Genomic DNA, 23,573 nt, shown 5'->3' with positions numbered 1-23,573 from the left:
ACAGATCTTAAGGTGGGAGCAAAGGAGAAAAACCCCATGATCTTTAGGGACCCAATCTTTAATTATTGAGTTAATTACTGTGAATTTTGTCCCAAAACCGTGAAATCTTATGGAGGGTTGACCAAATATGAACAAAGGTGCCCCTCTGGCCATATTTATCCAATAGGTAGGCGGATCTGCTAAAGGGAACATACTGTGTAGTTGGTCTGGGGTATACCAGCAATAGTACACCTTGGAAATCAGCTGCCAGACCTCTTTGCCAAGAGGGGAATCCTGCACAAGCTTATGGTCATTATAGCGATCTGATCTCAAGCTTAACAGCATATTATAAATACTTGAGTTCATTCCCCAAACAAGGGGAACTCACACAGAAAGCTTGTCAATGGGGTGATTTATCAACCTGTTTCAAGTTACGGCACACTGAACAAGACTTTAAAATTGCCAAGGCACACCATCAGTAAGCACTGCACATGCGCACTTTAAAAAAAAACTCTCTTCCCTGGCCGGCTGTAATGGGCATGCGCGAGATCTCCTTATTATTGGGAGATCTCGAGCGCAGCCCAGAGCCAGCAGCAAGGCTAGCATTGTCCCTGCAGTGGGAATAGGACAGCCCTGGGCTGGTGAAGCGGCTGGGGAGAATAAACACCTAGGAGACTGTTAATACATTGCTCTGTGCCACTAGTTGCTGAGGGGATTGAAGGGGACACCCATGCTGAGCGTTAAGCAGCTCACATTAGGTGTCCCAGTAATACAATTGAAAAAGAGTTATCCCCCCCCAGTTAACTAGAGTTAAGTGCAGCATATGCCCTTAACGCTAGTTCATACATCTGCCCCACTGTGTATACAGTGTTCATCAGCCATTTACAAACACAATCCTAACTAATGGCTAAAATCAACATTAACTTTACTGTTGTAAATCTCTCAGTAAACTCTTATGTGCAACAACAGAAGCTCACACGCTATTCATGTTTTCCACTAATGTAAAGCACGTAAAACACAGACAGCTGTAAGGAGGGTATACTTTCTCTTTACCAGGTAAGTTGGAGCTAATTCATGTTTGAACGCAATGGCCGATATTCACACAAGTTAAGGATTATCATCAGACTGCTCATGTGCTACAATCGCAATACATGTATGAAAGTGCCGCTGTGATCCTGCTTGCATTAAGGATTTTGGAAAGTCATTGACAGAAAGTGAGAATTTGGAGGTGTTAATGGTTGCAAAAATGCATGTGTGTAACAGCTGTTTTCAGGGCATGTATCTGCAGTTAGCTGCTTCTGCTGTGTCCAGTCGCGTAGCCATAGACCAACCTGTACCATTGGATTTTCTTCCTTTTTTGTGTGCAGGCTGTGAATGTGTATGCAATTGCGAAAAGGTTTGCGATGGCTCCGGTGGGTGTCTCTTTTTCATTCCTGAAAAGCAGCTTCACTTGCTAATATCAGCAGTTGGGAAGATAAGAAAATAGCCCACACTGAAGAATGAGCGTACAGACATGAATTAGGCCCAAAGTTCCCATCATTTCTGAAAATTCTCCCCAAAAAATATCTCTACCTCTTTAGCCAGGAATCGGACTTTCATTAGGATGTCCTTACTATCCTTAATCATTTGATGGACATTGTGCTTAGTTAGTCTCCGGCTGGATCTAAGGGCTTTCTTGGCATTAAGGATCTATAAAGAGAAATAGAGGATGTTAAATCAATTGGATTTGTGAATATGAACAGGAACAATAATATTGTGATGAGAAAAAAAATGCAAAGGTGTTAAAAAAAAGTATTCCTTAACCTTTTGAGTGCCAACATCTCTGTGAGAGATGTTCAAAACATCCGCTAAAAAAGGCCAGCGTCGCTCACAATTGTTATGTAAATTCAAATAACAAATGTTTTGTAAAAATAGATATTTCCCATATAAGCTAAACATTACAGGTCATTATGATGAATAAAAATGTTTGCTTGGCAATTTTTACACCTATTTTGACAAATTCAGTGGGCACTCAATGGGTTAATGTCGCAAGTATTTCAATAATTAAATAGGTTTGACATGCATTGGTCCCCGAAACAGAATCCGAAGGACCCCTGATGAAGTCACATTGTGATAACAGTATGACTGCGCAGTTTGTCTATGCCTTGGAATTATTAACAGTAAAGAATGCTCAGTGCTTCATGAAGAGTCTTACAATGTTGCGGGGAAGAGACTTCATCCTGCAGCGGTCCAGATTGTTGGGACGTGACATAGTTCTCTTTCCTGCACTGATAGAGTATTGCCTGCAAAACAGAAAGTTGACAACAAATTTATTACAGCTGCTCCTGCTTCATAGACTTGATTAAAATGTATATTTTAGTGAAACAAAATCTATTGCACAACTCTCTTCAAGGCCTCCAGGTTCTAATGCACAATAAGGTATCAGCATACTGTAGCACATATTGAAGGAAGATGTAGGCAAGAAATGTCGGAAGGTGGAGATGGACATACAGTAGGCGGAATATACTGAATATACTGAAAGGCTTGAAACTTGCTAAATATGAAATATAGGTGATTTGTGTTCGGAGTTTCTTTGTGGCCTGTGTTTTTTTTATTATTCATTTATATTAGGCAGAAGATAATCAGGGCTGACTTTGAGTTGTATGGTGCTGAGACTGCAGTGCAGACTGGACTGGCAGTCCTGGAGGAAGGGAATACCTCCCAATGGGACTGCCTTTACTGCGGGTGACTGGCAGGTAGGACTCCCAATAGAAAGTAAAGCCAGTGCAGTCACGCCAGGGATTGACTGACCCACAGGGGCACAGGGGACACCCAGTAAACCAGGGGAAAACCACCAGTGGGGCTACATTATCTGCTGTAAGGATCAGGTTCCAAACTGTGCACTTGAATTATTCCTTATACATACCTTACATTATTGCATTGTTATTAAACTGGTACATTACAATGTATGCACTAGCAGCAACTCTATTTTTCAGCTGGAACGGTCCAGAACGCCGTTCCTGAAGTTCAGATGAAAAATGACAACACCAGGAACGGGATTTTTTTTAAATGACTAATGCCGTGGCGCGCAGGGTCCGGAGCTGGAGGTATATCTGTGTGTGCCGCGGAAAGAGGCGGACCTGCACAAGTGGTACAGTGCATATTGCCACTTCCCGCTCCTCACTTCAAATACAGCAGCAGCGCCAGTTCCCAGCCATGATAATAAGCAGTGGGGGTGAAAGCTCTGGTGCTGAATGCAGAGAGAAGCCGCACACCACGCCACACACACTGGAGCGCACTCACAGACCCTGGCGGTTAACAGCTGCCATCCAGCTGGGAATGGTTGGTGTGAGCCCAAGCAGGAGAAATCCAAATAAAACACCGGAACCCACAGGGAACACTTTGTGCAATGTGTCTGTGGTCTGTGTTACAGTGGGTGCATTCTGTGTGTGACAGTGGGTTCTTGCTGAGTGTGTGTGTGTGTGTTGACACTTCACAGTGAGTTCCTGAACCTATTTTTCTACAAAAATACACTGACTAGCAGTATTTACTCTATACATCTATTAAGGACTCCAGACCATGCACTCTCTAATGGTTATCCAAGCCACTGTTTCAGCTGTCCACACCCCCCTATGGAGACTGGCCACACCACTAATAATGTGTCAAACATCTCCTGGACTCCTCATGCCATAGTCCGACACTAACTAAAGCCCCATACACACGGGGCGACAGGAGCTCTTTTCTGCATGATCTAGTTAAGCACAGATCACTCAGCACAAATCGCTCAGCACACAGCCCAGCACATTTCCAATGCATTTCAGATAGCGTGTGTCCCAATCCCACATGTGCCTCTGTGCTTTCGCACTATGGCATGCAAACACTGCATGCCGTTTTAGGGATTCTCGTCCAGTAGCATACAGAATTTGGCCCCATAGTGTCAGTGTCAGTCATGTGAGGACTAAACTAGGAAATTACAAATAATAGTCCAATATACTGTAACTTCCCATTTAATGTTTTATTCACAGGCGCAGTACGGATGGTGTAATGGTTAGCATTACTGCCTCACAGCGCTGAGGTCATGGGTTCAATTCCCACCATGGCTCTAACTGTGCGGAGTTTATATATTCTCCGTTAGTGGGTTTCCTCCAGGTACTCCGGTTTCCTCCCACAAACCAAAAATAGACAGGTAGGCTAATTGGCGCCAAACAAAATTAACCCTAGTGTACATGTGGTAGGGTATATAGATTGTAAGCTCCACTGGGACAGGGACTGATGTGAATGTTCAAATATACTCTGTAAAGCGCTGCGGAATATGTGTGCGCTATATAAGAAACTGTTAATAAATATATAAATATACCTGCAACCAGCTACAAATTCCTCCAGAACTTGCTTCAGACGTATTTCTGGATTGGATTTAGGTCTTCTTGTCAATTTCTCTACCTCATCAAGTCCACGTTCCTATGAAAGTCAAATTGGTAGTTATATGGTATCCTCATAATGTTGGCATTTATTTTATTGACCTATTATTAACTTGAGAGTCATATGTTCTCCATAATGTATGTAAAGCATGCATGAAAGCTAAATGATACGAAATAACTACTTATTCAATATTATTGTGAAGAAGCAGCACAATAGAAATAGAAATTCTACTTCCATTAATAGAACGAGGTGAACCGCCGGGCTGTGTCACGTGTTACTTTAAAGGAGAAACAAGATATCTATCTATGCTATCTATGTGGAGTTTCTGAGTCTATGCTGTTTGAGTGGTCCAGTTTCCTCCATTGTGGGGAGTGGTTTGAATGAATTATCAATGATGTATATCTAGCACACACATTATGCAACAATTAACAGGAACACTAAATTTAAATATCAAATGTTCAAATCCTATATCAAATTGACACACATACACACCGTGGGCCAAATGTAATAGGGTGAGAGTTTCAGAAAGTGAGAGATTTTGGGAGAGTTTTCCCATGTTTTTTAAAGCAGCAATCAATTACATGACAAAATCAACCTGGTTTTGCTGTGTAATTGATTGCTCCTTATTATTAAACATGTTTAATAATCTGGTATTATCTGCAGATCTTTTTAATATGTGTGGGCATTCCCAATCCGTCTTCTTCATCTATTTACATTATGAACAGCAATCGATTGGGCAATTTCCAGATATGAAGATGCAATCTTTAGATGGAAAAATCTGCCGATCACTGAAATAAATCTGTAATGTGTGGGCAAAGTCAGATAGATTGTAAAATCCATTTATCTAGCCAAAAAATCCCTGTATCTGGAAATCCATAAATTGTGATTGCTGATGTATGGGGCCCATTACTTTTTAAACCATTGTAGTATTGTAAAAGTAGTTTATATTATATAACATGTTCTCACCTCTAGCATTCTCATTCCTCTTTCATAAGACTGAAAACCATGATAATTCTCTAAACAATCTTTACTTGAGGAATATAGCTTATGTTTACAGATAAAACCTGTCCACTATTAGCCTCTCTCCTCAGGCTCCCGAACCTGATGCTTGTCACAACTTCCAAGATACTTCAAGATCTCTACCTACTCAGTGGAACAAACTGATGCTGATAGACTGTCCTTCCTTTAGGAACTTTCATGGTTTAAAAGGGTGTTGCATGTGTGACTAAAGATTATTAAACAATGGTACTGTAAGGAACAGTTAAGACAGAGTTTGCAAGGTGAATTGTGTATAATTCCCAGATTGTGTGCTAAAGGGTGTTCAGTTTATAGAGGAGGGTGTGATACAAGGTTTTATTGCTTACCAGGCGTTCTGCTATCTTGACTATCCAGTTGGAATTGTATAGCCTCCAGCTGTGGTCCTCCCAGTAGCTCCACACATATGCACATGGTCTGTCACTGCCCATTGGTATGTAGTTGTATGAGCTACAGGAATAAGCAGAGCAAGAGTGACATTTCCCCCATACAGTTCATGCATAAGAATATCTGCAGTGATATCATACAGGTGCATTTTGATATTGCAGAGATACAGGGTAATTTCTGTAAATTATCTCCTCCTAACACATGTTCTAGTATAATTCTGCTGGAAAAACTGCATATCTAGAAAACATATTTGTTCCTTTTAGAGGGTATATTTATTAAAGATTGATTTCCATGTATTTAAAAAATTGATGAAATTAGATCTAAATCAATGTTGTGTTTCCAGGGTTAAAATACACATATACCAGGGGCGGATTGGCCCACCGGGAAACCGGGCTGTTTCCCGGTGGGCCGGCACATTTTAGAGTAGAAGCGGCCGCCCACGCTTCTAACAGGGCTGCCGCAGCATCTCTGTGCTTGGCCGCGGCACTGTGCCCTATTTGAAGATGGCCGCGGCCAGCCTCAACAAGTCCCTAAGTTAATATGGCCACGGGAGGGCTGGTGCGCATGCGCGGGTGCACACAGCTGCTCCCGCGGTCCGGACTCCGGCGAAAGGATGGCTGCCTGCGCTGCCCACGTGAGGATCCCAGCAGCAGCGTGCAGGACTATTACGCGCGTTGGGCTGGATCCAATGGGTGGCGGCTGCGGCAGCAGGAGCACGGCAGCCAGCAAGTAAGCACAGCAGGCTGCTTACCTTCAAGAGGTCTCAGTATGTGTGCGTTTAGGGGGGAGGGGGGGGGAGGGTTCATATGCAGTGTGTGTGGGGGTATATGTGTGCGTGTGTGTGGGGGGTATATATGTGCATATACAGTCTATGTGTGTGTGTGTGGGGGGATGTGTGCATATTCAGTATGTGTGTCTGGAGGGGTGTTCATATACAGTGTGTTTGCGGGGGGATGTGTGCGTATACAGTGTGTGGGTGTTCATATACAGTATATATGTGTGTATATAGTATGTGTGTGTGGGATGGGTGTGTATACAGTGTGTGTGTTTATATACAGTATATATGTGTTTATATAGTATGTGTGTGTGTGGGGGATGTGTGCGTATACAGTGTGTGTGTGTGTGTGTGTGTGTGTGTTCATATACAGTATATATGTGTGTATATAGTATGTGTGTGTGTGGGGGATGTGTGCGTATACAGTGTGTGTGTGTGTGTGTGTGTTCATATACAGTATATATGTGTGTATATAGTATGTGTGTTGGGGGATGTGTGCATATACAGTGTGTGTGTGTGTTCATATACAGTATGTGTGTGGGGGGATGTGTGCGTATACAGTGTGGTGTTCATATACAGTATATATATGTGTGTATATAGTATGTGTGTGTGGGGGATGTGTGCATTTACAGTTTGTGTGGGAGGGACGTGTGCGTATACAGTGTGTGTGTGTGTGTGTGTGTGTGTGGTGTTCATATACAGTATATGTGTGGGAGGGATGTGTGCATAAACATATATTTGTGGGGGATGTGCGTGTGTGTATATAGTATGTGTGTGTGTGTGTGTGTGTGTGTCGGATGGGGGGGAGTTGGTGTATATACAATGGCATGTATTCAATGCCGCAGCAAACGGCCGGCAAAGGGGGTTAAACAACGAGGATTGCTGAAAACCAGCGATCCTCGCTGTTTAACCCCCGCGCTACCCCTGCCGCTCGCTCTATTCAACTTACTGGGGAAATCCTCGCCGTTACAGGACGGCGAGAATTCCCCAAAACAGCGAGACCCGTGGCTTCTGCAGAAAACTCGCAGTTTTTAGCCGCGGGTCTCGCTGCTTCTGGAGCCGCATCAGCCAATTCCCTCTCGCTCAAAAAACGGAGCGAGGGGAAATTGGCGGATGAGGGGGCTGCGTTGAATGCTGTCAGGGTGAGTGGTGACAGCGAGCAGGAAGCCCTGCTCGCTGTCACCACTCGCCCAGAGCATTGAATACCTGCCATTATGTCTGTGTGTGGGGAACGCTAAGCAGATGTGCCCAGCTCACTATTTTTTCTGTGCTGTGTCTCCAGGCTTCCTTGTCTTCCGCCGCCGTGTCCATGTCTGCCATGCTGTCCGCCACGGATGTTACTGGGAGAAGTTAGTGCATCCATGGATATCCGGGACAGATTAGCGCATCTACTGTAAGGGACTCCCTGCCACAAGATGAAACTCAAGCAGGTGCAAAGGGCAAGGTTAGTACACTACACTACACTACATCGCCCCTGACAGCCCAAACCATATACCCCACATCCCAACCCTAACCATACACCCCACCCAGGCAGCCTAGTCCTAACCATACCACCCCCTATAGCCTAACCCTAAACAAACACCCCCCCCTCCACACACACAGCCTTACTCTACCCATACACACACACAGTCACAGCCTAACTCTAACCATACACACTCCCGCAGCCTAACTCTACCCATACACACACTCCCCGCAGCCTAACTCTACCCATACACACACTCCCCGCAGCCTAAGTCTACCCATTCACACACTCCCCGCAGCCTAACTCTATCCATACACACACTCCCCGCACCCTAACTCTACCCATACACACACTCCCCGCAGCCTAACTCTATCCATACACACACTCCCCGCACCCTAACTCTACCCATACACACACTCCCCGCAGCCTAACTCTACCCATACACACACTCCCCGCAGCCTAACTCTATCCATACACACTCCTGCAGCCTAACTCTACCCATACACACACTCCCGCAGCCTAACTCTACCCATACACACACTCCCCACAGCCTAACTCTACCCATACACACACTCCCACAGCCTAACTCTACCCATACACACACTCCCCGTAGCCTAGCTCTAACCATACACACACTCCCGCAGCCTATCTCTACCCATACACTCTGCATCTCCCTTCTGTCACCCAACGCCACCCTGCGTCCCCCCTCCCTGTATCCTCTGCCACCATGCAACCAACGCCACTCTGCGTCTCCCCTCCCTGCATCATCCACCACTTTGCGACTCCCCTCCCTGCATCCTCTGTCACTCTGCATTCCCCCCCCTCACAATCTGCCACCCTGCGTACATCCTCCCTCCCTTCGTCCTCAGCCACCCTGCTTCTCCCCTCCCAGCATTCTACGCCACCCTGCGTCCCCCCTCCCATGCGCCTATTCTGCAGCCATGCCCCCCAAAGCGGCAAAAATGGGGTGTGGCCTCCTGGAAATAGGCCACACCCCATATCGCTAGGCCACACCCCCAAAAAAATTGGGCGCGCCTGCGACGCGCCACAGCACCCCCGCCCCAGGATTGGGCTGCTTAAAGATATTTCCCGGGCTGGTTTCAATTCCCAATCCGCCCCTGACATATACTAACTAGAGATGCACGCCGGCCATTTTTTGCGGTTTTGGTCTTGGATCTGTATCTGCCACCGGTTTTGGATCTGTATTCGGTTTTGCCAAAACCGCCCTTTTTGGTTTTGGTTTTGCATCTGTATTTTTTTTTTTAAAAACTCATAAAAACAGCTAAAATCACAGAATTTGGGGGGGTTTTTTTGCTCCTACGCTATTATTAACCTCAATAACTTTCATTTCCACTAATTTCCAGTCTATTCTGAACACCTCACAATATTGTTTTTAGGGCAAAAGGTTGCACCGAGGTAGGTGGATAACTATGCTAAGACACACAAGTGTGCGGCACAAGCAAGTGGCTCATCTAGGAGTGGCACTGCAGCGGCAGACAGGATGGCAGTTTGAAAAACTAGGCCCCAATAAGACCCCTATCTGGCTTGATCGTGTTTATGATGTGCAGCCGAGGAGCAGTGGGCGTTTTGTGCAGCACTAACTTGTTCTGCAAGTGTGTAACTGTTTTTATCAGTTTAATATCTAATAAGACCACTATCTGGCTTGATTGTGTTGTTTACTACCAGCCGAGGAGCAGTGGGCAATTCGGCAGCAGTCTGCAGGCAGTGGCAGAAAGTAATGCTCCTGTCACTTAGGCCGTCTTCTGACCTTATGAACAGATGGAGTACCAGCAGTCACAGTATCATATAAAAAGATGGGGTACGGACAGCAGCCACAGTACCGTATAAAAAGATGGAGTACGGACAGCAGTCACAGTACCGTATAAATAGATGGGGTACGGACAGCTGTCACAGTACCTTATAAACAGATGGGGTACAGACAGCACTCACAGTACCTTATAAACAGATGGTACGGAGAGTAGTCACAGCACGTGGGACAGAGACATTTTTTTTTTTTTTACTTTTAATAATTTTATTAATTAAAAAAAAAACAGTGGGGTACGGCCTGCGGTCACAGCAGTACCTTATAAACTGGTACGGAGATGCGGACAGCAGTCACAGTACCGTATAAACAGATGGGGTATGGACAGCTGTCAAAGTACCTTATAAACAGATGGGGTACGGGCAGCACTCACAGTACCTTATAAACAGATGGGGTACGGAGCTACGGAGAGCAGTCACAGTACGCGGCCTGCGGTCACAGCAGTACCTTATAAACTGATACGGAGCTGCGGACAGCAGTCACAGTACCATATAAACAGATGGGGTACCAGCAGTCACAGTAACGTATAAACAGAGGTACAGAGCTATAGACGGCAGTCACAGTATCGGCATATACTGTACTACACACAGTGGATGTACAGTATGCAGTGCACTGCACACACTGGGTTATGTGGAGTTATACACTTTACAACAATACTGCTGGTGGTGCTACTAAACTTAAATAAAATTAAAACTTGTGGCCACTGCCTAAAGTGCCTTTGAAACAAAGCTGGTGCCCACTGCCTATGAAGCAACAAAGCTGGTGCCTCTGCCCACTGCCTATGAAACAAAGCTGACCACTGACTTTGAAACAAAGCTGGTGCCTCTGCCTAGGAAACAACAAAGCTGGTGTCTCTGCCCACTGCCTATGAAACAAAGCTGGTGCCTCTGCCCACTGCCAGTGCCTTTAAAACAAAGCTGGTGCCCATTGCCTATGAAACAAAAAAGCTGGTGCCTCTGCCCACTGCCTATGAAACAAAGCTGGTGCCTCTGCCCACTGCCAGTGCCTTTAAAACAAAGCTGCCCACTGCCTATGAAACAACAAAGCTGCCCACTGCCTATGAAACAACAAAGCTGTCCACTGTAATGCTGCACTAAAGCTGCCCACTATCGCTCAGAGCTGCCCAATGTAGTTTTACTTTTTTTTTTTTTAAGTAAACTTGTTTGACTTTGCACTGAGCAGTGAGCACACCAGCGGAGCGTGCCGTTTCCCTCTGTATCCCAGATAATGGCGACGAACCACGGGCTCGGCGCCTTATATGGAATCCAGGTCTCGCGAGAATCCGACGGCGGGAATGCGCCGTTCGGCCTCGCTTTGGGATCAGAGTCTGGCGGGAATTGCCGAGCCTCAGTAATACTCGGATCCCCAAGTTTGTAGCGGTTCGTATTCTTCAGAATCCGGACCGCACATCTCTAATACTAACATGTAAAAGTTAATGTAAATAAATCATAATAAGGAGTGTGTTTAGCCCTGGAAACTCAACATCGATTTAATTTTAGATAATTTTTCATCGATTTAAAATAAACATTGGTAGAAATTGTCCTTTAGTAAATATACCCCTAAATGTCTGACCTTAACTGTCATTATTAAGTTCAGACATATGGGTATTTTTACCCATTCCCTGTTACCATATGTGACCCATTAGGAGTCCTGTGTATTAGAAATAATTATAAGACTTAATTCATGTCCGGTTGTTTTTGCGGCGAATTCGACAAAGTGCTGATGTTCTGTATATGGCGCATGCGCAAAAACATGAACAAGTACTGCGATGTAGTCCAGCATCAGACTGTCAGTGATTGACAGTATGATGTTAATGCACGGGTGGGGATGGGTGCCAATTACCTACATTAGTGAAAAAATGTTTGAGCTCTGTGACAGGTTACTTAGGTATAACCCTGACTGCCGCTAGCCGGCTGATGGTGTTGCAGTGATCCCATGCTACATTCAACTTGTAATCAGGGCCGGTGCAAGGCACCAGAGCGCCCCAGGCGAGTCGGGGTGGGGGCGACCCCGGTGCCGGGGGGAGGGGGGGTGGTACCTGTGTAAAAAAATTGCTGCCCCGGCGTCCCTGCAGTGCTGGGGCGGTCAGGGGTGTCCGTGCCGTAGGGGTACCTGCGGCGCCGTCATATGTATAAAGCTGGCTGCGGCCGGCGGGGGCCCTGTAGTGAATAGAAAATAACTAGCGCTTCCCGCGCCGCCGCGCGCATAGCGCTAGTTATTTGCTATTCACTACAGGGTCACAGTGGCTGCATATGATGTAACTTAAACAGTCCAGACATGCCTGCATTGTCTGGATCGTGCCCCTTCAAGAGCACATCACTACCAGCTGCGCCCCACCAGCCCCTACACTGCAGTTTTTCTGAATGCGAACACAGATGCGTAGAGTGCAGAAAATACATATTTTACATCAATTGCGTCCCAAGTTGGTATGCTATCATCTTACTTTATGATCATGCAGATTTTAACACAAACGTTAATGTCCTGGACTTTCCTTAATAAACAGAACTACAGTGCAGCTACTGTATTATTATTGCTAAGTACTAGATCTGTCCAGTATAGAAAGCTTTTTATAAATTACTTGTCTGGTTCTGTGCATTCCGGCCTCTTTGTGAGTATCACTGATTTGCCATTTGCCTCATTAGGCAGGTCTTGCTCAAGATCCACACTGAGTTCATCTTCGGAGCCTGTGTCCAACAGACTCTGACGCTCCTCTGGTGTTGTCTCCCCTTTCGGTTTCTTTTTAGAAGATTTAGTGAGTACTTCAACAATTTTCCCATAGTTTCCTAGGCAATAAATAATGGTAAATATATAGAAAGGGACAAAAATGCTGAGGACAAGTTGTGTTTTGTTAGGTAATGTTGTTACATAAAAAACCAAATTGTTTGTTATGCAACGCTGCAAAATGTAAATCTTACAGTATATGTATACGTTAATTGCCGGAATATGTAAGTAGTGCTTGTAAGTAAAAAGATACCCATATTATTTTTATTAACATGAAACGTTGCTAAGATAATTTGAAACACCGACAAACTGCCCCTAGAAGCGATTATGATAGATGTAATGGCCAGTCCTGCTTGGATCCTCTGACATTTAACTCTGCTAGAAAATTAATAATTACTCATTTTAAGCATAGAGATTAGTTAACAGATAAATACAAATGTCATGCTACAGTATGTACTAGGAAAAGATTAGTTCATTGATAATCTCCAGTATTATGCACATCCCAATATCAAAAATTACATATGAAAAAACTGTTAAATCTCTTTCTTCGAGGACGTCAGGGGCCACAGGGATCCTTCCCTGCCGCGCCTGCTTCATTGGTATTGAAGTTCATAGTTCCTCCGTTGAGTGAACTTAGTTAAAGGTTCCTCTGTTGAGGGTACTAACACATGTTACAGTTATGGTTTCTCTGTGGAGCAACCACACACACACATATATTTGTTGAATGTGTTTCTGTATGGGTTTCTCTCTTCTATCTGGTCTCCTGCCTGGCTTTGGAAAAACTGAAAGTAGCTAGCCTAGGAGGTGGGGTAGAGGAGGGGAGGAGCCAGGGCTGTCTCTAGGCAGTCAGAAGTTTTATCCTTTCTGGTGCTCGAAAGGTCGTGACCTCACTCTCTACCCACTGTTATCCCTGTGGCCCCTGACGTCTGCCGCAGAAGAAAATGCACCAACGGATATGATTAAACTCTTTCAATATCTTATTAATAATATTAGCATTATCACATACCTATTGAGATCTCAAATTTAACTGGTTTCTGCCCAATACTTGGGTCTATCATTGTGACTTGAAACAGTACGCCAAACAGAAGAAACTTCTCCTTAACTCCCAAAGAATCCTAAAACACATATATAAATATAAGACATAGGAAGAACACTGTAGATATTTTGCCTTTTATTCAGCAACTTCTTCTCAATATCTGAGTTGTATTGGCCACAGACCTTATTGGGATTTACAGGCCTTAGCGAGACAGGTGAGCCTTGGGGTGGTCTGGTGGACCATAGCTACTCAATTAGAGTGCAAAATTTAAGTAGGGACCCTGCCACATATTCCTGCACAGCCCCTTCAATGATGACAACAGCCCCTCACAGGTCATAGTGGACAAGTAGATCTATCTATACACATTTGTTGCACTGTGTGGGAGCAGCACAGAAAAAGCGATCAGCAAAAGATCTGTGGAACTGGAGTGAGGACTAAAGGTAAATTAAAGGAAGGTAATATTATGTATACGGGTGTTTGTTACCATGTTTAGCATTTAATATGAAGGCAAATTGGTCAATTTTGTTAAAACTGGGGAAGTTACGGAATATGAATTCATTGATGACATGTTAGTAAATTGATAAGGGAGAGAAGGGAGGTAATAAGGACTAAAGTTAAAAGGTGTTGTTGGTATGATGATGGATTTCATCATTTGAAGATGGGTTAATAAATGATGAGGGGATTATACTTTGTTGTTGTTATTAGTTTACTCTCTTTATTGTAAGGCGGACACCAGGATACTCTCTGTGTTCACAGTCAATGAAATGTTCTCCATTCTATAGTGGTAATTGGAATGTGCTCAGTATTGGAAGGTACTATGTATTGCATAGAGGACATTGGGATTATTTATGTATTATATTGTGATCACTAAGATGCTCTCTGTATCGTAAATAGAAAGAAGGGTTGGACACTAGGTTTCCCTAGAGGGCGCCAGGAGAGGGGTTGAGTTGCTTAACAGCATTTTGGACAATTTGGGATGTCAATCCCCCCCCCCCCCCCAAAAAAAAGGGGGGGGAAGGGGGTGGTTAAACTGCGCTACATCTAAACCATGCAACAGGTGTCGTATAAATATAACAATTTATTTTATTTAAAAATAGACACAAATGTCTAAAATGGTAAAATACAGTGTGTATAAGGCTGGTACCATGAACAGTCAATAACACAATAACACAGATATAGGGCCAGATTCTCTGAGCTTCAAAAGTGATAAAAAGGAGAGGCTGGCTGTATATCGCTCTCAGTTTTATCACTTTTGAAGCTTAGAGAATCTAGCCCATTGTCACCCAATCTCCAAATGGAGCTCCTGTAAAGTGTCCGTTCCTATGATGCTTTCCTTTAAGAATCCCATATAGTTGGAAGACGATTTTTTGAAGTGGAATTATTTTTAGGGAGAGACAGCGCTCTCCTGCCAAGGGATCGATAGTTGCTGGGTCCAACTTGGCAGGTGCTGGCTTGTTTAGTCCTGGAGTATAGATGGCTGACAAGGTATAGGAAAACCCTGTCTCTGTATTGCTTGCTGCTAGAGCCTGTCTGGGACCTGCTAATAAGAGACAGGCTTTTCCTATTCCTTGTCAGCCATATATACTCCAGGACTAAACAAGCCAGCACCTGCCAAGTGGGACCCATCAACTATCAGGCGATTCCTTGGCAGGAGAGCGCTGTCTCTCCCTAAAAGTCCTTCCACTTCAAAACAACAACATCTTCCAACTATAAGGGATTCTTAAGGAAAGCATCATAGGAACGGACACTTTACAGGAGCTCAATTTTGAGATTGGGTGACTACTGTATATCTGTGTTATTGACTGTTCATGGTACCAGCCTTATACACACTATTTTATAATTTTAGGCATTTGTGTTTATTTTTAATAAAATAAATTGTTATATTTATACCACACCTTTTGCATGGTTTAGATGTAGCACAGTTTAACAACCCCCTTTTTTCACTCGTAAGCCTTTCAGTGTAATGCTCTATACTAAATGTCAGTCACTGAATGCTCAAATGTTGGGTACAGTTAGACAAAAGGCAAAGTTATTTATTTGGTCCAACCTAAATGTGGCCACTTTAAGTTTCCAATCCATCCTTGATCAATATACTGTATGATACTTTCTACATAACCATCTCATTAATACAGTACTTACATACTACTCAACTGGTCCTAATATCAATATATGGCCCCTAACCCAAGTTTTAAAGATTGACCATGTTAATGTCATAATTTGCTTAATATTGACTAATTCTGCAGTAAGAATTCTAGTATTCTCCCTATAATTTATTATGGTGTAGAGGTGGTTGGGAGCAGGAACAAAGGACTAAGGGGCAGATTTATTAAGCTCGGTGAAGTGATAAAATGTCTGTTTTTTATCACCGACCAATCAGCTCCTACCTGTGAAGTTACAGGCTTGGTTTGAAAATGACAGGTAGGAGCTGATTGGCCAGTGATGAAAACCAGATATTTTATCACTTCAATCTACCCCTAAATTCCTTTTATAAGGAACCTAATAATGGTTTTGTTATGAGTTGTCTTAATTTAGTTATTAATTATTCAAACACCTGCTTCATAACATTAACTAGAAACAAAAAGTGGTACTTGTGAGTTATCCGGGCGCCCGATTTTTTGATTGTATGCCTTAAGTTAAGGCATACAATCAGATGCGATGCGATGCGATATCGCATCGCATCGCATCGCATGCGACCATCGGATGCGATGACCCGATTTTTCCATAGGAATCAATGTTAAAATGATTCCTATGGAAAAAGGGGTCCTTTTCATACCCCTACTATCCAAGTGGGCATGGAGTTGGATATAAACCTGTGGCGAGCGTAGCGAGCCACCGAGCCCGAAGCGTGGCGAGCGGACGGTATTCCGTGTCCCCTCGCGGGGCTCGCTACGCTCGCCACGCTTCGGGCTCGGTGGCTCGCTACGCTCGCCACAGGTTTATATCCAACTCCATGCCCACTTGGATAGTAGGGGTATGAAAAGGACCCCTTTTTCCCACTGAATTCCATGTTAAAATGGACTCAGTCCATTTTAACATTGATTCCTATGGAAAAATCGGGTCATCGCATTGCATCGCATCCGATGGTCGCATGCGATGCGATGCGATGTCCCGATCCGACCCGATTTTGAAATCGGGCGCCCGGATAACTCACAAGTACCCAAAAAGTTTTTCCTTTACTTAGAAGTAAATGTCCTTGGATTTAGAACCATGCATTGTAATGTTGTTTTTGAATTAAGAGTTGGGATATCTAGAGCTAGAACATTTGTTAAAATGATTACCTCTGGCATTGGAAGAATATCATCAACTTCTACTGTGACAGCATTAGGCTGCTCCTTGTCCTCGTCTTCGTCTGCTCCTTCAACACTCTCCGCTGCTGCAGTCTCTTTCTCCTTTTCTGTAGCTTTTTTGCTTTTCTTCTTCATCTTTAGCTTGCTGAATGCATTTTTCAATGCTTGCAATGGTTTCTTTTCCTGAATAGTACTGGTGGAGAATATGTCTAGTGTCACAGCCACCAAGATCCGGCCTCGATAGAATATTCCCTCACCAAGACCTTCATTCAGTTGCCGATGTACATCTCTCAGAGTGTAGTTTTGGGGAGACCCATACAGGTTGATCCAGGCAGGACCAAATGTTGGATTAAAACCAGCTGGAGACACATGGATACAATTGTGTGATTACTTTAGAAGATATGCACGGAAAAGCTACAAATGATATATAATGTTCTTGCATGACCTTTTGTACCCTAGCTGCAATGCGTGGGTTAGCATGGTTGTCAGTGGTATCATTAAAACGCTTGGTAAAGAAAACTTCTCCAAATTTCCAACACAGGCCTTTCTGTGTGGAATCTGCATGTCCTTGTATATATGTGAGTGTCGTTCAGGTGCCAGATGTAACAGCATCCAAATTCGTCAGCCATGCTGGATGCTGGCAAGGACTCAGATGTTTATTTTAAAGGGGCAATCCTTTTCAAGGTGAAACCCTGCGTCCGGCATCCCACACGGCTGCCGATCTCGGACACTATTACATCTGTCCAATAGTGAGTGAGTGTGTGTTAGTTACATGTTGGTGCTCTAAAATCATGATGATATCAGAATTATTATTATTATACAGTTAATTCAATTTAGTAAACGTGGCCTATGTTACATCTTTCTTACGACTATGTAGAAATAGAGGTTTCACATACTGTATATTAGGTTAAGATACAATTCTGCAGTGCTAATATTTACTAACCCTAATGTTATCTTATGATACACAAAGAAATAGGATTTGCTGCCTCTGAGATTCGGGTGGTGATTTTGGTTGACTCACAAAGCTGCAAATTTTGTAGCTTTGCAAGTCATTTAAATGCCGCCCGCATGAATGACCACTCCCCCCCCCTGCTCCGCAAGCCGATTTCCCCGCACGCATGCGAATGGATGTTTAGCATAAACATTCAATAGTTGCCCATGGTCCACCACCCCACTCCTCCCACCCACACTGCTTATGCATATTGCTCCCCTGTGTGAACGCGCAGGGGAGCGAATCAACCAGAATAATAACTGTTGGTGAATTGAAAAAAAATTATCCATGGGCCCTTATTTCACGGATGCCGGACGAGGTCCTGACAGTCGGGATCCCGGAAGTCATTTAACCGACGCCGGGATCCCGACTATTAAAACACCGACAGACGGGTTCCCGATGGCCACTGGCTATTCTCCCTTGTTGGGGTCCACGACCCCCATAGAAGGAGGAAAGAATAGGTGGCGAGTGTAGCAAGCCACCGTGCCCGCAGCGTGACGAGCGAAGTGAGCCCGCAAGGGTCTTTGTTGTGCTCGCCATGCTGTCTGCGTCCACCCAGTGGGGATCCCGACGTCGGGCTCATGACTGTCGGAACCCTATACCACACCCTTATTTCACACATCATGACTACTGCTGAAAACGTCATTATAACTCTTGACATACCTATAGGGGTAAAGGGATAGCTATTGCTTTGGGGCCCATTGGCTTAGGTGGTCCTGGACCCAGTTTATAAAGTTGCACAGGAATTTCCCAGATTTGCCTGCTAAGCAATTGGATCTGATCAATTCCCAGCCTGAATTGTGTGACATTACATTTTCAGTGAGAGGTGTTTAGTGGATGTTATAATGGTAAGAGGGCACTTTAATGTGGCATCATTTGAACTGGAGGCCACTGTAATGTGGCATAATCTGATTTGCTCATTGTAATGTTGATAGCAATATACTGTTACCTACTTTCATTTTAAATACCTTAAACGCACTTTAATGTAGCACAATATGAAATTGGGGTACTGAAATGTGGTGCAATGGGGATACTGTTGGACACCGTCATAATGTGATTTAAGGGGACTGTGTTGCATAATGTGTACTGGCAGCCCTATAGTGTGACATAACTAGTGTGACATAACATGACATAACTATGGGCAGGGCTATTTTTGTGCAGGCTCCAGCAGGAACTGAGGCCCTTATTCTAGTTCACTCTTTCTGACAAAATATTTCTTAGATGGACAAAACCATGTGCACTGCAGGTGAGGCAGGTGTAAAACCCCACCCAAATCTAATTATCTCAGCACAAGTAACACCTGCCTCACCTGCAGTGCACATGGTTTTGTCCATCTAAAAAATATTTTGTCTGAAAGAGTGAACTAGAATAAGGGCCTCAGTTCCTGCTGGAGCCTGCACAAAAATAGCCCTGACTATGGGGCATAAAAAAACTAGGGCATAATATTAACTAAGGCACTGGTATGGGTTAGGCTATGAACTAAGGCACAAACGTTAACAACTACTGCAGAGACGGGTCTCTCCAGAATAAGTTGGACAGGGTCCCATTCAATATGTTGCTATAAGGCCCACAAAGTTCTTGTTACGCCCCTGCAGTAAAACATTAATGAATAAAGTTAAAAACACAAGCATGATGTTCAACATATCCCTGGGGCAATGGAAGCATGTGCCATCTGTCAGGTGGGACAGAAAAATACATATATAACTTCTGCCTGCACCCTGCTGATCACTGCAGTGGTGCAAGGCTACAGCTATGGATGGATCTATGTCCGGTACGGACAGACGCTAATGCTTGCTGGTTTCTGCCTGGATAAATTGAGACAAGGCACGTGACATCATGCATTTCAAACTGCTGACATAGGAGCTGCTGCTGTTCATAGAAGAGCATCCACAACCTGAAGACAACGTAAAAGGTATGTTGGCTGGGGGGGCACTGGGTGACTGGAGAGACAGACGGAGGTTGACTGGGGATACATTGTGTGGCTGGGGACACAGAAGGAGGCTGGCTGAGGATACACTGTGTGGCAGGAGAGACAGAAGGAGGATCGCTCGGGAGACACTGGGTGGCTGGGGAGACACTGTGTGACTGGGGAGACAGAAGGAGGCTGGCTGGGAATACACTGAGTGGCAGGAGAGACAGAAGGCGGATAGCTGGGGAAACACTGAGTGGCAGGAGAGACAGAAGGCGGATAGCTGGGGAAACACTGAGTGGCAGGAGAGACAGAATGAGAATGACTGGGGAAACACCGGGTATCAGGAGAGACAGAAGGAGAATGGCTGGAGACCCCCATCTATTTTGCGGGTTGCAAAAAAGATTCTCACACCTTACCTATAAGCCCCTGGTGTAAATCATCATTTTATATAAAATAGTTTTTTCAAAAGTATGCAAATGCACATATGATTTAACTAGTATTTTGAGGCATCTCACCATTTTTGCTTGGGTCTGATATTTGCTGCAGGTCAATAAAATGTGTGGCCAGGGCAACATCTCCGATATGAGCATCATCTAGAATCTGAATTTGAATTTTTCTAGCAAGAGGTGGGAAGAGCTCAATGAAACTTATCTGTTCATTCCATTCTGGGATATTGGTGTCACTTTCCACAGACGTTTCTCCCTAAGAGGCAATAAATGAAGTTTGACACAAATTACAAAAAATGCATAAATGTATTATTAAACATTAAATAATGTATTTATTCGAAAAAACATTTACAATTGCCTATTGATGGTAAATAGTCAGGGGTATTTACATACTTGCCTACTTTTGAAAACTAGTTTCAGGGAGATTATAGTTAGTAGCAGAATTTTGCACAACGCCCCATTGAGGGGGGGTGTCGTGCTCCACCCAAAGGGCATGTCCTCTAGTTCCATATATGGAGAGATTGTGAAAAGAGATAGAGAACGTGGCACCTAGAAGCATGGGTGTGTACTGCTACATCTGAGAGGAATCTTTTAAATTACTTATATCCAAATGTAGATGAGCCCCAAAGTAGTTAGTAAGAGTTACTATACTTGGTAAAGTGCTGGGAAATGGCGCTGATGATTCAATGTAACTGTATCTATCTCTCATTCCTTTTCCTCAAAAATGTAATAGTGTAATGTGGGCTAGGTGAAATGAGGGAGATTGCTAGACTATTGCGGGAGAGAGGGAGATTGCTGTTGTTTCAGGGAGTCAAGGTAGGCAACTATGGGTATTTAAAATACAGCCTGCCAGCTACTGTGGAACTACATAGCCCAACATGCCCTGCTACCGTGTCACTATAAGTGCATGCTAAAACTTTGACAGAAAAAAGTTTGGTACCGTGTTAGCCAGTTGATAAGAAAAGTTTTATTGTTCCTCAGTGAGAAAAACAAAATAGCAATCTAGCAAATATGATACCTTTTAATGGCTAACAAAAATAAATGTTGTTAAAATGCAAGCTTTCGAGACTTCTTAGGTCTCTTCCTCAGGCATGGTATAACAAGGTGTGTGAAGAACCGCATATATACACAGCAGAGTAGGAACAAGATGTGATAGATGGACATTCTTAAGATCAAAACAAAACAAAATAACAGAATGAGCTTGTAAATTGAGTCCTTAATTAGTTTGTAGATAAGTAGTGTGAAAGTTTTATTGTCTCTAAGTTGATGACAGGCCAGAGTTAGAGCTCCGATGCCCTCACTCTCTCTGGGCCAGATTCCTCAGATGTTGTAGTGGGCCATAAATCCCTCGGATAGATTCAGTCCTGTGTTAAGGGTGTCAAACGTTGTCATTAATTTGTATTCCCAGACCCTCCTGTCTCTTTGTGATTTGAAATTTCCTTTTAGTATAATCACTTTCATATGATCCTGATTGTGTCCTGGGCTGCAGAAATGTTTGGCCACAGGAAAGTGTGTCTTTTTTTCCTTTATTGTGTGGCGATGGGACCTCATCCTTGCCTTAAGTTTTTGTCCTGTTTCTCCAACATACAGACCCCCAATAGGACATTTGGTGCACAGAATCAGGTACACTACATTGGTAGTAGAACATGTGAATGTCCCTGGGATCTTATAGTCCTGTTGTGTGTTGGGGATCCGTACACTGTCTGTAGTGAGGATATGGGCACAGGTTTTGCAGCTCCTTACATTGCAGGGATAGGTTCCTCTTTGTGTAATGGATGGCAGTGAACTTCGGATTATAATATTTTTCAGGTTTGCAGGTTGTCGGTAACATAGTAGTGGAGGGTCTGGGAATATTGTTTTCAGGCGGTCATCTTTGTGTATGATGTGATGTAGTTTTTTTGCAGTTTTTCTTAGCACCTCAAGCTGTGGGTTGTAGGTGACTACCAGGGGTACACGGTTGTTTCTTTCTCTTTCTTTATATTGGAGAAGTTGATTTCTGGGTATCCTGATGGCTCTGATAATCTGATCGTTGATTGATGTGGGATGATATCCCTGATTTAAAAAGGTCCCTTTAAGTTGTTTTAAGTGGACATCTCTATCTGCTGGGCTGGAGCAGATGCGATGATATCTGATGGCCTGGCTGTAGATAATGGATTTTTTGATGTGTTTCGGGTGGAAGCTGTCCCATCTGAGGTATGAAGGCCGATCCACGGGTTTTCGGTATAGGGTTGTCTGTATTGCGTTGTTTTGAATTGTTATAGTGGTGTCAAGGAAGTTTATCTCGGTATATGAGTAATTCATTGTCAGGTTTATTGTTGGATGAAATCTGTTAAATTTTTCATGGAAATGTATGAGTTCTTGTTCAGAATCAGTCCAGATGATCAGGATATCATCGATGTAACGGAAGTAAGCCAAGGGTTTGATTGAGCAGGATGCCAAGAAGTCACTCTCGAGTTTTGCCATGAACAGATTGGCGTATTGCGGTGCCATTTTACTGCCCATGGCGGTCCCGGTGCGCTGTAGAAATATTTCTTTGCCAAAGGAAAAATAATTGTGTGTAAGGATGAATTTTGTAAGCTGTATTGCAGGACCAGGAGCAATCCCATTGGACTCAAGATATATCTGGCATGCTGTCAGTACATCTTCATGGGGGATATTGGAATATAAGGATTCCACATCCATGGTGGCAAGGATGGCTCCATTAGGGAGGGGACCTAGAATTGATAATTTATTCAGTAGGTCCATGGTATCTTGGAGAAAGCTGGTTGTATGTCTCACCAGTGGTTTCAGGACACCCTCTACCCATCCTGAGATTTTTTCAGTGAGGGTTCCCACGCATGAGATGATTGGCCTCCCTGTCAGCAGAGTCTACAGAACTTTTGGACTTGATACCCGACAGTCCCAGAATTGGAATATTCTACATGCTTCCCAAAATACATAAGCCCGGCAACCCAGGGAGGCCAATCATCTCATGCGTGGGAACCCTCACTGAAAAAATCTCAGGATGGGTAGAGGGTGTCCTGAAACCACTGGTGAGACATACAACCAGCTTTCTCCAAGATACCACGGACCTACTGAATAAATTATCAACCCTAGGTCCCCTCCCTAATGGAGCCATCCTTGCCACCATGGATGTGGAATCCTTATATTCCAATATCCCCCATGAAGATGGACTGACAGCATGCCAGATATATCTTGAGTCCAATGGGATTGCTCCTGGTCCTGCAATACAGCTTACAAAATTCATCCTTACACACAATTATTTTTCCTTTGGCAAAGAAATATTTCTACAGCGCACCGGGACCGCCATGGGCAGTAAAAT

At 43.9% G+C, this 23,573-nt stretch overlaps 1 protein-coding gene across 1 annotated transcript in view; it reads right to left on the bottom strand.

The window, feature by feature from the left end:
- The window catches only part of LOC146007108 (fer-1-like protein 4), a 153,557-nt gene that overhangs the window by 64,653 nt on the left and 65,331 nt on the right, over positions 1-23,573 (bottom strand). Inside the window, exons 15-22 of the mRNA XM_083145491.1 lie at positions 20,321-20,507; positions 16,894-17,261; positions 13,586-13,694; positions 12,437-12,641; positions 5,742-5,862; positions 4,316-4,416; positions 2,174-2,261; positions 1,552-1,668 (exon numbers count right to left, since the gene is read on the bottom strand). Coding sequence (XP_083001617.1) covers positions 1,552-1,668; positions 2,174-2,261; positions 4,316-4,416; positions 5,742-5,862; positions 12,437-12,641; positions 13,586-13,694; positions 16,894-17,261; positions 20,321-20,507 — 1,296 coding nt within the window. The remainder of the gene's footprint in view (positions 1-1,551; positions 1,669-2,173; positions 2,262-4,315; positions 4,417-5,741; positions 5,863-12,436; positions 12,642-13,585; positions 13,695-16,893; positions 17,262-20,320; positions 20,508-23,573) is intronic.

The sequence above is a fragment of the Crinia signifera genome, chromosome 6, assembly GCF_055691185.1.
Source record: "Crinia signifera chromosome 6, ASM5569118v1, whole genome shotgun sequence".
Taxonomy (NCBI): Eukaryota; Metazoa; Chordata; class Amphibia; order Anura; family Myobatrachidae; genus Crinia; species Crinia signifera.
This window is presented reverse-complemented; position numbering and strand designations above follow the sequence as displayed.